The sequence below is a fragment of the Manihot esculenta genome, chromosome 8 (assembly GCF_001659605.2).
Source record: "Manihot esculenta cultivar AM560-2 chromosome 8, M.esculenta_v8, whole genome shotgun sequence".
In the NCBI taxonomy this organism is placed as follows: Eukaryota; Viridiplantae; Streptophyta; class Magnoliopsida; order Malpighiales; family Euphorbiaceae; genus Manihot; species Manihot esculenta.
Window position 1 is genome coordinate 4,967,196 of NC_035168.2, and position 14,753 is coordinate 4,981,948.

Genomic DNA, 14,753 nt, shown 5'->3' on the forward strand with positions numbered 1-14,753 from the left:
ATTACTTTTTATGTGATTCTTGATGCTGAACATGAGCCTACAGTGAAAGCATGGTTGCTGATATGCAGGCAGCATTAGTGGTAATTAGACTATTTAATTCATATTGATTTCAAACTAAAATTAATTCAGTGTGATTTTTAAAACATTAAAATTTTAATTTTCAATTTTGAATCGAACCGAACTAAGCGATAAACCTAGGCATTCTAGCTAAACCAATTTTCTAACACAATCTCTTTTTGAGAAAGAAGAATTGATGAGTGAAGGTTTGAAGGAAATCTTCAACATGAAGATCCACAAGCATAGATTAATTAGGCCCATAATAAAATCTAATCCTAGGAGACAAAAGAGACAATAGGAAGGTCCATTGACATGGCATGCATATGACAACTATCAAAATATTATTAATCCCATTAAATTTTTATATTTTAATATTGTAATTAGATAATGAAAAATAATTTTAAAAAAATAAAACTGCACAAGTAATTTTTCTCAAAACAAATTGAGCCTTTGCAGAGAGGAAATATTTTATTTTGTTAATAATAGACGTTAGCATTCGGTCGGTTTGATTTAAAATAGAATCGAATTAAATAAATTAAAAATTAAAATTTTAATATTTATAAAAATTAAATCGAACCAATTTTAGTTAGAAATTGAATTGAATCGAATCGATCTGATTCTATTCGATTTGATCAGTTTCAATTTTTAATAAATTTTTTTTATTTTTATACTTTATTTTTAATATTTTAAAATTTAATTAAAATATTTTAATTTTAATATGATAGAATTTCTATATATTATTAAAAATAACATATTATTATCACTAATCGGTTCGATTTGATTTTTTTATTAAAATTGAATCTAACTAAAATAATTAAAATTTTTAAAATTAAAAATTAAATCGAACCGAAATCAATAAAAAACTGAACCAAAATTTTAAATTAATTCAATTCAGTCAATTTTTTTAATTTGAATCTAACACTGCTCATCCCGTTAGTTAACAGGGGCCTTAAGATAAATTATTGGATATTAGAGGACATGAAAATTAAATAATTATGATCCTGGTGGGAGAATCAACTTGAGGCTTTGTATAAATAAATATTATTGTGAGAATCTTTTGCCTTATATATGCAAAAATAGTTTTAAACTATTTATTATTTTTATGATGAAAAATAATTTGATCACATAATAAAATAATTTGAAAGAATTATTATTATTTTAGTATAAAAAAAAATCACTTGAAGTTTTTGGACAAAATATGGAAGAACAAAAAGAGGTAAGGACCATATTGATATCCTTCTCATTGAACTTAAAAAAAAAAAAAGTGTTTTCTAATTCTATTTACACGTGGAATATTTCAAACCTGAAAAAGAAAAAAAGAAAATCCATGAAATAAAAACTTTTGACGGTGGGCCAAATGCTCTTTACTCTTTACTGTGTTTTTGGTCATGGCTAATAATTTTAAGCCAAGTTGGCAAATTGATTGTCTTGATAGTGACTGCTGGTAAAAGTTGGCTGCCCTGCCATTATATATTTGTTCTTTTCTATACCAATAACATTCTGTTATACTTTTAATTTAATAATAATTCAACATTTTATATCAAGATTATTATATTTTTTTCTTATAAAAATAAATTTATTTATTTTTTCTTATTTATTAAAAAATATAAAAAAATCAGAAAATTCAGCCATTTTTTTATATATAAAAAAGAAAAATCTTGGATCCACTAACCACAAAAATGAATTCCCATTGAGAATACACATGTCAACTCTAATTGAACAATCTAGGCCAACCAGAAACGTGAATGTAAGTCCCACGTAAAATAGACAACAAGAGAATCTGTCTAAGAATTTAGATATCTCTCAGTTAAGGACAAGCATCAGAGGTCCCATAGACAATCAGTGAGTGTAAAACTCTATCATCCATTTGAATTTAGAATTGTAAGAAGAAGAATCTTTCCTTCCATTTTCTCCCCTTCACGCAAACGCCATCTTGAACATGGAACATCAAAGATCTCGCCTTTTTCACTGCTTCTATTGATTAAAGTTTGCCAATTTGACATGTAATTTGACTAAATGCACATAAGATGCCAAAAGAAACAGCACGAGAACACAAGAAGCCGGCCGGCCATGATCGCTTTCATTTGCCGCACCAATCATAAATCATCTCTCATTGCTCATTAAGGCAAATGCAATTATTCATATGCTAATCCCAGTAATATTCCTCTTTTCTAGAACAAGGCAAAGAATGGATAAAACAAAAAAGGTAAACAACAAGAACCAACATATGCGATTATTGCGCAAAGTCATAGCTAGAGCTTTTTGTCACTTTTCCTTCCTTACTTCTATAAGCAAATGCTGCAGAAAAATTATGAACTTGGCAAACCAAGTTAGAACCAATGAGGGAGGTATTATGTGTTAGCTTGGCTGATTGATCCCATTCAATCCATCCGAAAATGAGTCTATCGCATACACGTCAAGTCCCCTTGTTCGTCCAGGCGCCCCTCCCTTGAGTGAGGATACATCCAAAACAATCCTGCTCAATCCACATAATCATAGTGCTAAGTCAGGAATTGCACCATTTAAGCACTCAGATTGGATATTGCATAATAAATTAGAACTCACAAGTTCTTTGATGCTTTCTCTAGTTCTGGTGTTCCATAATTTATGATGATCTTATTATCAATCTTGGATACTGAATGGTCCTGAGGCAAATTAATCCTTTGGGGTCCTGGAATGACATTATAAGATATTCCATCAAGCCCCAAGAGTTTCTGTAACAAATGAAAAACCATCATCAGAACATAAAACACGCATTTAAAATCAAATTGTGCATGGGTACGATGTCAAGTAACAGAATTTACCTTAAGGTTTTCGTAACACTCTTCAAGTTCATCATTATACAAAATGTGATCAAAGATGCCTGATGACTTCCCTTGTTCCATCTCTGCCTCTGCATTTCGAAGTCGCTTAAGGATCTGCTCCTCTGCCTCAGTTCCTCTATTGATAGAATTTAAATCAGATCCAATGCAGAAAGATAAGCTAATTGAAGGGTCTCCAATGGAGAGTTTTGGCTCACCTTGCACGAAGTCTCTTCTCAAGCTCCTCCATTGAGGGTGGACAGATGAAGATGAAAATTGCTTCCAGAGAGCTAGCCCTCACAGATCTCGCCCCTTGAACATCAATGTCGAGAATACATCTCTACCACCACCCAAGAAAAAAGGCATGAACCAAAGTGATCAGACTCTTAAAAACAAGAATAAGCTACTTTAAGTTTGCAGGTAAAAATAATTTAAGTTTAGAAGTCCTTGCTAGTCAGAAAGCACCCTTTGAAAAACAGAAAATAGTTCTGACTTCTGAGCATCGAAGAAAACACGCGGTTAAGTTGGAAGCACTGAAGATAAATATTTATATAGTTCAAGAAGAAATGTGCATCATAATCCTGCATTCACTTGATCATCATATTTATTTAGAGAGAGATGGGTAGGGTGTTGAAGGGGAAAAGTTTTTACCTTCCCTGCATCGGCCACCACCTCAACAGCTTCAATACTGGTTCCATAGAGATTTCCATGAACAGAAGCAAACTCGAGAAATTTCCCATCTTTTATCTCTTTTTCCATAACACTTCTCTCAGTGAAATGGTAGTGCACTCCATCTTTCTCCATGCCCCTTGAAGCACGAGTCGTGTGGCTTACAGAAAATCCAAACGTGGTTGGAAATTCCTTCATAAGCATTGATATTAATGTCCCCTTACCTACACCTGAAGGACCACTTATGACAACTGGCTTATGAACATTGCCCCCCACACCCTTACTCCAGGCCACCACCTCTCTCCCCAAAATTTTTTTCTGCTCCCGAACATATTGAGTGTCCACCTGCAAATATTTGAAGTTCATATAGGGTAAGTTAATGACTACTCCATTTTCATTTTTATAAAAAATATATATGAAACTCATCATCTTCTTCGTAACATTTGAAATAAGGTTATTTCATAATTTTGGATACAAAAATTATTAAGAAAAACATGAGTACTACAAACCTCAAGAAACCAAATGCAGTCATCTGCTGAGGATCCTTTCGTAATGATCAAAATCCGATCTTCGTTCAATGATACAGCTGAGTGACTTTTACATGGCTTAGGTTTGGTTCCCAGCACAATTGGAATTTCCCTAAAAAAAGATAATTCCACCACAAATTCCCAGCTATAAACACTCTAACCCTACTAAAGCAAAAATACACAATAAGGGCTATAAGCTCACCAATTCCCAGTAGCTTCATCATAAATTCGAACTCCAATAGATGATGAAGATTCATCATCACTACCACCAATGACATACTGCCCGAAAATAAAATTTCAATCAGCAAGAAGATTAACCAGATGAAATGATTAAAGAAAGAATATAATTAAATTTTAGGAAAAACCAGTTTAATATATCAAGTATTCTCACCGTCTTATCTTGATTGGGAATGGCTGTTTCACAGTCCTTATATTTTAAGCCACATCCATTCTGCAGATCATCAACAAAGAAAGCTGGGGCCTCTCCCTAATGACATGAACAACACAAATAAATAAATAAAAGAATAAATAAATAAATAAATCACAATAAGACATCAGTGCTACACTTTTCCATCATTGTTACTGTTCCTAAGGTTGGTTCACAATTGCTTTGGTGAATTTCCAATGAGATAAGATTTAGAAAAAAGAATACTAATAATAATTAAGAGCTCACCATGGAGAAACTATGCCTCCAATACAAGATTCACCCTGATCAATCAACATGGAAAGAGAACAGATCAAATCAAAAGATCCATATTCCTTGATCTATCATCACAGAGAATGTACTACTTGGATGGACAAACTCGAAAAAAGCAAAATGAAAACAGACCCCACAAGCCATATACCACAAAATGGAAGAAAAATCCAAAAATGAGAAGAACAAAAACGAAAAACTAACTCCAAAAAAAAAAACCCAGATGCCAATTTAGCATTCTAAATGGAAAAAAAGAAAAAGACTAAGATATTCAGTCAAGACTCGATCCTCTCACCAACACCACAGAAAATTAAGAAAAAAAAAAAAAAATGGAAGTATGGCATAACAGAATATTTCATTTCCCTCAAATCTTTGAACTAAATATGTCAAAAAAAGCCCATCTGAAACAAAGCTAAAAAAAATATAGATCAAGAACATTGATAGAACCAAGAAACCAATGCAAATTGCAAAATAAATCCCAAAAGAATAGCAGAAACAGATTGAGACACATATATGTACCTGTGTATATTAAATGAACAGAAAATTGTCTGCAAAATACAAGCTTTAATGGTTGGAGATAATGAGGAAGAGTGAATTTGCGTTGTTTAAGAAGAGTAACAATTTGTGGGTGTATTGTCAAATCAAAACAATCTTAGAATAGAAGAATAATCTGCAAACCAAGAAGAGAAGCCTTCTCATATTTGTAGGCGAAGAGGAGATTTAGAAAGAGAAGGCTTTGAGAGAGAGAGAGAGAGAGAGAGAGAGAGAGACAGGGCTAGGGGTGGTGGCTTTGGGGTCGAATTAATTGCACGAAACATTAAGACCGGCTCTAATTTTCTTGAGACTTTGTGAGGTGCCCATCAGCCCTACATTCTTTCTCTTGCCCACGTATATTAAAAAAGATAATTTTTAATTATATTTATTCTAAAAATATTAAATTTTATTAAATATTATAAAATATTTTAAAACTTTTTTTAAAAATAAAATTATAATAATTAATTTATAATTTTAAGATAATTAAAAAAAATAAAAAATAAAAATATTTATTTTATTTTTTATATTAAAATTTAAAATTTATAAATTATATTTCAATTTTAATATAATTAATATATTAATTTCTATATTTTTATAATTAAATAATTAATTTTTTTTTATTTTTTATTCTGTTCAAATTATAAATTCTTAGCCGAATCTCCCACTAATCTCAAGAGAAAATTTTAGCTATTATTATATGTCTTTGAGAGTTTTTAATTTTTTATTCTAATATGGGTTACTATAAAAAATAATCAGGTGACAATAATTCGGTATTGAAAAAATATTTAAAAAAATTAAGAAACAATAATCTTAAAAATAAAAATTTATATTTTTAATTAAAATTTTAAATATTTAATAATTTTTTATTATAATTGAGATTTTTAAATTTTATTTTTTGCTGCTATTATTTTATTTATAATCTTGAAAAATTCAACAATTATTGGCATTAGCAAAACTGTGAATTTGATATGAGCAACTAGATCACCAGGCTTCTTCATGAAGAGCAGGATATGGCTATAGAAGATCATGATTCACACATATCCACTACTCCCAGTCTAGCTCTCTTCTCTGCTAAGACTGATAGTTGGTCGAGTGTAGCGGACGGGAAGACTTACGATCGATAAAAGGAGGAGTGAGTGGTGCTGGCTCAAGGTAGAGAAGGGGTAGGACTAGGATAAAACTCACAAAAATTAGTTAATAAAAAATATTTTTTTAATTAAAAAGAAAATTAAACTATTTTTAAACATTATTTTTTTAAAAAAATAAATTTTAAAAATTTTATTAATACAACATCGAGCTCATATGCCAAAATAATTTTACAAGAGAATTATTTTTAGAATATTTTAAGTTTAGGAATTTTTTTTGTGAAAGTTAATGAATATATAATACTAGGAAAGAGGAGGTAAAATTGATTGTGGATAATAATTTGGAAAGTAGGCTAAATAAATTGAGTGAATTTAGACTTAGTGATTTTCACCATATTTAAAGGGTTATGAATTATTAAGAAAATAAATGATTAGTGATCTTTGCAAAGGATTACTTTAAAATAATGTTTAATTATTTTAGTATTTTTTATTAAATTTACATTTATTATTTTTATATAATTATTTTATTGTAGCACTTGGATATTCTTTCCATATTTGCTGATTGATATAAAAAATTTATTTATTTTTATTATTTTATAATTAAATTCAAAATTTTAAAAATTAATAAAAAAATTGTAAATTTATTACAATTATATCTATTTTAAAATTTAAATAGAAAAAGTGTATTTTACTGACATGGTGGATTATTTTATTATACTCGTTGACGTGGTGGATTATTTTATTCTACTCGTTCAGTGTATAGATAAAACTATTGATTCAAAAATTTAAATTTTTTTGCTATTTTGATATTTAATCAAAATTTTTAAAATTTAATATAATTAAACTCAAAATTTTTAAACTACTAAATTTCTAACACCTTTGTTATTATTTTTCATCTCCATCTTGTCTGGTACAAGAGAATATAATAAGACTTCTTTCTATTTTTCAGATTCATAATAAAAAATTATAATAAGACTTCTTTCTATTTTGTAATTATGAATCTCTTAGTTTTTAGGTTTTAATCATACTTGATGATCTGAGATCCAATAGAATAGGGTTTTACAAGGGTTTTGTATTACTGAATAAGGCCTAAGCTTTCTGAGGAGGGGACTCCTCTTTTATACATTATCTTGCTTGCTGGTGACGTGTAAAGGTCTCTCCAGGATTGGGCCACGCGTCTCTGCCATGCGGATTCGGAGGTACTAGGGTATCAGCCGCCTGCTCCATGCATAACGGCCTCTGATTCTCCTCGTGCGTACGTTCGAGCGGATCTGCCAAGCTGTCTAGTGAATATTATTCTGGATCCTGGACTGGGCTGAGAGTTGGGCCGGATGCTAAGCCTGAGCGGAGAGGGCCTGCTTCGTGCGGGCCGGGCCGGCTTGAGTGAGGAAGATGGGTCGAGCCCGGCTTTGAAGGTTGAAGATGAGCCAGGCTTGTTATATATATCAGGTGTGTGTGGGCCTCTACGTCATGGGCCTTGGGCTGTGGTCAAGCCCCTGGTCCGGGGTGAAGGAATTCAGCAGTCATCAATTGCCCCTTCACCTTCTCGGCAGTTATTGCTCCAACTGCCGAGGGGGTGAATACCAAGAACTATTATGATCGCGTCTGTTCGGGTTCAGGTGCCTTAATAACATCCTTTCATCTTTCAGTCGTTGCGCAGTTTCTGAATTCTATCTGTTCTTTCCCCTTTCTGTCTTTTCTCTATTCTCCTTGTTCTCTGCCGCCTTTACTTTCTTGTCATCATTATCTGGACATCTCCTTTCTTTCCTTTTCCGTGAATATCTTTTAAGAATCTGATATCGCTGGCTTAGAGTCTAGTGTAGTTCTGCCCCGTACTAAGTCCACAGGCTCCGAGTATATATCAGCGCCAGCTTTTCTTCATTCTTGAGCCTTCTGTTGAAATGAGAAATTCTTGTTTTATCTGTGGCAGGTCTATTCGACACCTTCTTCGAACAGATTGCCTTGTGCCCCAGAGGTTTGCTTTGATTTTGCTCTTATCATCCTAAGGGAGAGTTGTTTCTTACTTGTCTCTTTTTTGAAATTTTTTTGCAGTTCCTGAAATAAAAATGGGTCAGTATAAAATTCTTGCAAATTTGATGTTACCTCTAAGGCGTCTGGATGGTGCATCGGAGATCCTTCTGGTATGGCAGCCGAAGGATGGGACCATTCGGGAAGCTGCTGAAACTGCTTTACCCAGGTCGTCTGGCCGGCCTCCTCCTCTGCTTGTTGTCCGGGCTCCAGAGAAGTTCTGGGCTGTTGAGGGGTTCGCTCTAACTTCGCCCTTTTCCGCAGAGAAAAAGGGGATTTCCTCGATGCCCCTGTTGTCCTCTTTTGAGATAAATGGGAGCGGCGCCGGCGCTCAGCTCGTTGTTCCTTTTGGTGTGAAGTACCAGTATTATTATTCCCTTTGGTGTGAAGTACCAGTATTACGTGAGGCTGGGATCTGCTGCATTCAGTCAGGTCTCCAGCGATTTTTTCGAATGTGTACTTCACGATCTCTTCGGGGCCATAGCCTCGAAGACTTATGTTTTTCAAACGTGGTGCACGGTCGGCATACCATATCTGAGCTTGTTCGTATGTACCGTGCATCACATTTGGGTAACCGGATGTTCGCCCAGGGGAACAGTGAGAAATGCTTATGGGAATCAACTTGTTCAGTTCCCCTGTGATAGCGAGACAGATCTTGGCCTTTTCTGAGAAACTCTCATTCCGAGCTACGAGAAGTCCTCCGAGCTGAAGACTAGAATAATAGGATAGGTGATAGTCACAGATGAGGAAGTATCTAGATATGTAAATTCTTTAAGGATAGTCTTTCATCCCGTAGTGTAGGCCTTTGTAACGTGCTGTAATGTGCTTTTCTTTTAATGAAGTTCTTGTTTTGTTCTCATGCTTAAGCTGTTCTCTTTTTATCATGTGTGAAATACTTCAGATTGCTCACCTTATAATTTTAACCAACTGAGCTCTGTCCTGCTTTTTCCCGAGCTAATCTAACCTATCTGCGAGCTCTGATGGGTTGAACTCCGGATCCACTTAGTCAACTGGGCTTTCAAGTTTTCGAACGGAACCGTCTGACCGACCTGTGAGGTCGGTCTTTATTTCGATGAATTGAGCTTTGAGACTCCTTCATCCGTCCGGGCTCTCAGGTTATGTTGTCCGAGCGGAATTGACCGACCTGAGAGTGCTGTCCTTGCTTAGTGAAATGAGCTCGGAGTTTCCTTTAGCTGGCCGAGCTCTCAAGTCGTGCTGTCCGGGCTGGACTAATCCGACCTCTGAGTTCGGCTTCTGATGAGTTGAACTCTAAGCTCTCAGCTTTGTATGACTCCGAGGTGCTTTTGGCGCTCCGTTCCGATCTCCCACCCTTTGTTTAATAGCGGTAAATCAAATCTTGTAATTTTTTAAGTGATGCACAAATCCGACCTTTATCATGCTCCCATTTGCTTGTACTTTTGAGTCTTTTCATAACTTGCCCCTCTGTGTCCTCGGCATTTACCATAGGGATGGTGAAGTAGTAGGCTAAGTTGCTCTGACTGATGGGTTGGGCCTGTATTATGTGGGTGGCAAATGGGCTCTTAAATGATGGACTGTCATCATATACTTGGCCTTTGATAAATGTAAAGAAGCCCAGCGATCATCCTTTTGCCCCTTTACCGTCTCGCCGGTTGTTACCTAACCGTCAAGAGGGTAAACTTCGAGAACAATTAATGATCGCACTGCTCCAAGACAAAACTGTTCAGTATCGACGCTTTGCCTCATAATAGCCTTTCTTTCTTTCTTTTCGAATTCCTTCCGTCCTTTGAAGAACTAGCGCTTGGTTGCTCTCTGTCTCCCTGCAATTCCTTCTACGTTTCTTCTTTCATCCCATCGTGTTCTCAGGTACGCTTCCTTGTTCTTCTATGGCAAGTTTAAAGCTTCCTAATGTTTTTGACCTTGAGTCGCATATTACCCCTTCCAACATAACTAATCACATTTCCCGGAGGCTTTTAGACACTCCGTTGTATCTTATCCGAGCACCTCTTCCAAATGAGAGGATAGTTCTTCCTTACCCTCGCCCTCCTGGTTTAGTAGATCCCCAAGAGGTTCGTAGTATAGTGTTTTTCCTGAAGCAGAGAGAATTTGGTCTACCGCTTCCTTTTACTCCTTTCTTTGTTGAGGTTTTTGAATACTTTGGGGTAACTCCTCGAATGTTGTCTCCAAATTCCATTTTATTCATGTCCTGTTTCGAGTCTATCTGTCTGGGTTGGGGTTTTGCTCCTACGGCCTGTCTGTTTGTCACCTTTTTCCGCCTGGTCAGGGCGAAGCAAAATTTCTATTACTTGTCCCCCCGTAATGGGCTGTCTATTCTGACGGGCTACAAGGATTCTATAAAGGGATGGGTAGAGAATTTCCTTGTGGCGGAGTTGAAATTAGGGTCCTGCCGATCGTGGGATGTGGATCTACGGTGGGGGGAGATCTTTCCGGGCTGCAACGATCTGCCCGAATTGAGTCTTATTGAGCAGGTCGGGTTGCTTCGACTGACTTCCGTTGAGAGGAAGTATGATGTCGAGAAGTGTATGTCTGCGTCAAACCTTAGGGATATCCAGGACACGGGTATAGTGCTTTGTTCGGTTATTCTATTTTTTTTTTCTTTGCCCATGATATCAGGAAGTATGCTGACTCTTTATAACTTCTTGTTTCTCGCAGCTTCCGAGGTTAGAATGGATAGCATCAAATTCCCCAAGAATTTTGAACTGTCTCGAGAGAACATGCATGCGATTTTTGACGCCTTTGGGGATGGGCGCTCTGTAACTGAGGTTGCTGCAGAGCTGGCTCAGGCCGCTTCTTCCAAGAAGATCAGCCGATCTCTTGTCAAAGCCTCTGCTCGGGCTTCCAAGCCGAGCTCTCGCAGCATTAAATCAGCTCGGACATCTGGCCAAGGTGGGTCGAGCTCAACTTCAGAGGTCGTGAGGGAAACTTCCCTAGCTGTTACTGAACAAGGGGGGCAGGGTGCCGTCCATTCTGCTGAGGAAGTGTTAGGGGGGAAACTTAAGTCCCCTGTTGACGAGAAGGAGGCCTCTGGGACAGGGATGGAGGTCATCCTCCTAGAGGATCAAAGCCCAGAGGTTTCTGGTGAAGGTGCCCCTGCCCCTGCGAGGACTGAGCCTGAGGGATCTGAAGGTGTCCCCTCAAGGACTGGGTGCAAGCGCCCGACCTCGTCTGAAACGCCTGTCCCATCTCCTGCTCGAAAAAAATCCCGGACTGCTGTGGGTCCTTCCCCACCTCTTCCTCCCATTGGGAAAGGGAAGGGCGTTTCTGCTGTTCCTTCGTCGTCCCCTACTGACAACATTCTGGACTTGTCAAGCATTTCCTCGGAGTCTCCGGCCTCCGCTGTTGCCGCACTTCTCCGGGAACGGATGTTCGGCGGGATAACAGAGGCTTCGAATCCTCGTCTGCTGGCCCTGACTGGTCAGTTGGCCAGTTCTACCAAGGAACAGGTGTCCTTCCAATCTCGCTCTCGTGAGGAGCTCGGAACCACAATTGGAGAAATGCTGCTGATGGTAAGTTATGTTTTTACCTGTCTTTTGAGTTTGCTTTGTGCCTTTTCTTGACAATTGTTCTGCCGTCCTAGGTGTTAGGCCTGGTTATGGAGGTGGATGCCCGTGATCTCTCTCTCCGGGAGTCCGTGGACCGCCGGATCGAGGAAGCGCGTCGTGATGAGAACCTGACTGCCACCAGCGACGTGAGGGGCCACCTGGCAGCCGCCCGGGAGCAGATCCAAACGCTCCGAGTGGAGTTGCATTCGGCCCAGGAGGCTTCTAAAAGAGCTGAGGACAAAGCAATGGAGGCGGCAAAGCATAGCAAATCCCTGGAGTCAGAGCTATCTCGTACACGCCGAGTTCTTCAGGAGTTTGATGAGAGGGCAGCTGAAGTGGAGACTCGTTGTGTAGAGGTTGTAAAACAGCTGTCCTCTATGACGACGGCCCTTCAGGAGAGGGATGAGGCTGTTGGCCAAAAAACCGAGATCCAGCGCCAACATGAGGCCTTAAAGGCTGATTATAAGGGGCTTCAAGCTCACCTGAGTGAGGTGAAGGCTCAGAAGGAAAGTGCCCTAGCCCGGGTGGAGGTCCTTGAGCAGGAGTTGGGCACAAGTTCTGAACGTATCAAAGATCTGTCTTCAACGGCTGAAGAGTTCAACCTTCGCCAACAACAGCTGAAAAATGAAGTCAGGGTTTTGGAACGTAAATGTTTAGCCCTGCTTGAGGTGGTAAAGTATGCCGAAGGGAAGGTTCAGCTGAAGCATGAACAGTATATAACGGAGTATCAGGAGTCTGATGAGCTGAAGGTGAAAATTGATCAGGCCTGTGAAGCTCATCTTCAGGACTACAAAGACTCTTCTGAGTTTAAGGAATTTGTGGCTGAGGCTTGTGAAGAACACCTTAATGAGTATAAAGCTTCTGGTGAGATGAAAAAGGCTATCCTTGATAAGGCCTACCGCATGTATGTAACTGGCTACAATCGCGGTTTAAGAGAAGCTAGACAGGCTCCTGATGTTCCTTTGGCCGAGCTTCGGAGGCGCGAAGTGGACTCAGATGGCGAGTCAGTGCTATACGGGGAGGATGATTGCCCTTTGCCCCGAGGAGATTCGCGGAGGAACATAGACCGGCCATCTGAGTCTTCGTCAGAGGAATCTGAGGTAGGGTCGGAGGAAGATGATCTTGATTCTGAGAAAGACGACCTCCACCCTAGGTCAGAAGTGGCCCCTATCATTAATGTTGAGAGCTCTGGCCCCAGGGACACCGAGCTTCCTTCAGGGATGGCTGTAAATAGAGATAATGTGGGCGAGGGTGTACTTACTGATGTAAGTCCTTTAAGGACTATTTATCCTCCTTCCTCGCCGGAGAAATAAATTGTAATAGTCAGTAGTGCAATGTTAGTTTCTTTCATTTTATCTCTACTTTTTGTATTTGTGATGTAAACTATATAATTTTAGGAGCTCTGAATGTGCGAGCTCAGCTCTTAGCTGATGATTGTGGGAGATCAAGACTCATACCACTTTAATGACAATTATCATGTCAGTTTTTGGCTTTTAGTCCTGCTTTCTGCACTGTGACTTTGTATATTTAGATAAACTGATTTAGGCTTTGATGATAGCCTTTTTTATCCTTCTAAGGGTATTTTATGCGTCCTGCTATGGAGGGAGCTCGGCCGTTCTGTTTTGGCCTTCGTATCTAGATCCTTTAAGGATATAAGTCTACCCGAGTTTGAGAGCTCGGTCTTGGGCCTTTGCGAATCATCAGTCCGAGCTGGGAGCTCGACTTTGAGTGTCGTAAGAATATAAGTCTGGTCGAGCTGGGAGCTCGGTCCTCCTTTTTTTTTTTTTTTTTTTTTTTTTTTTTTTTTTCTGGGCTTTTCTCTTTCCGAGGTCGGAATTGGATATTTAGGCTCTGGGCCTCGCCGGTTTTTTGTTTCCAGGAGATCTTACGGGATCCTGTTTTGTCTTTGAATTTCCGGGACGACCTCGGGGCCTCGCCGGTTTTTTATTTCCAGGAGATCTTACGGGATCCTGTCTTTTCTTTGAATTTCCGGGACGACCTCGGGGCCTCGCCGGTTTTTTGTTTCCAGGAGATCTTACGGGATCCTGTTTTTTCTTTGAATTTCCGGGACGACCTCGGGGCCTCGCCGGTTTTTTGTTTCCAGGAGATCTTACGGGATCCTGTTTTTTCTTTGAATTTCCGGGACGACCTCGGGGCCTCGCCGGTTGTTTCTTTGAATTTCCGGGACGACCTCGGGGCCTCGCCGGTTTTTTGTTTCCAGGAGATCTTACGGGATCCTGTTTTGTCTTTGAGTTTCCGGGACGACCTCGGGGCCTCGCCGGTTGTTTCTTTGAATTTCCGGGACGACCTCGGGGCCTCGCCGGTTTTTTCTTTGAATTTCCGGGACGACCTCGGGGCCTCGCCGGTTTTTTGTTTCCAGGAGATCTTACGGGATCCTGTTTTTTCTTTGAATTTCCGGGACGACCTCGGGGCCTCGCCGGTTGTTTCTTTGAATTTCCGAGACGACCTCGGGGCCTCGCCGGTTTTTGTTTCCAGGAGATCTTACGGGATCCTGTTTTTTCTTTGAGTTTCCGGGACGACCTCGGGGCCTCGCCGGTTTTGTCTTTGAATTTCCGGGACGACCTCGGGGCCTCGCCGGTTGTTTCTTTGAATTTCCGGGACGACCTCGGGGCCTCGCCGGTTTTTTCTTTGAATTTCCGGGACGACCTCGGGGCCTCGCCGGTTTTTTGTTTCCAGGAGATCTTACGGGATCCTGTGTTTTCTTTGAGTTTCCGGGACGACCTCGGGGCCTCGCCGGTTTTGTCTTTGAATTTCCGGGACGACCTCGGGGCCTCGCCGGTTTTTTCTTTCCAGGA

The 14,753-nt window shown here is 39.1% G+C and overlaps 1 protein-coding gene across 1 annotated transcript; it reads right to left on the reverse strand.

Moving 5' to 3' along the window:
- Window positions 1–1,672: 1,672 nt before the first annotated feature.
- LOC110621334 (guanylate kinase 2) lies at window positions 1,673–5,562 on the reverse strand. The gene is made up of 10 exons (XM_021765584.2): window positions 5,268–5,562; window positions 4,728–4,762; window positions 4,446–4,541; window positions 4,257–4,333; window positions 4,037–4,166; window positions 3,510–3,872; window positions 3,077–3,198; window positions 2,862–2,997; window positions 2,623–2,771; window positions 1,673–2,533 (listed from the first exon to the last, which is right to left on the reverse strand). Exons 2-10 carry the CDS (start codon window positions 4,728–4,730, stop codon window positions 2,416–2,418), a joined length of 1,194 nt encoding a protein of 397 aa, XP_021621276.1. The 5' UTR covers window positions 4,731–4,762; window positions 5,268–5,562; the 3' UTR covers window positions 1,673–2,415.
- Between the last annotated feature and the right edge of the window lie 9,191 nt (window positions 5,563–14,753).

Excerpts from the sequence above, each read along its gene's own strand:
- LOC110621334 (XM_021765584.2), bottom strand. Across the intron at positions 3,873-4,036 it reads ACTGCATTTGGTTTCTTGAG|GTGGACACTCAATATGTTCG; the intron begins GTTTGTAGTACT and ends AAATATTTGCAG. Across the intron at positions 2,998-3,076 it reads GAGAAGAGACTTCGTGCAAG|AGGAACTGAGGCAGAGGAGC; the intron begins GTGAGCCAAAAC and ends TTCTATCAATAG.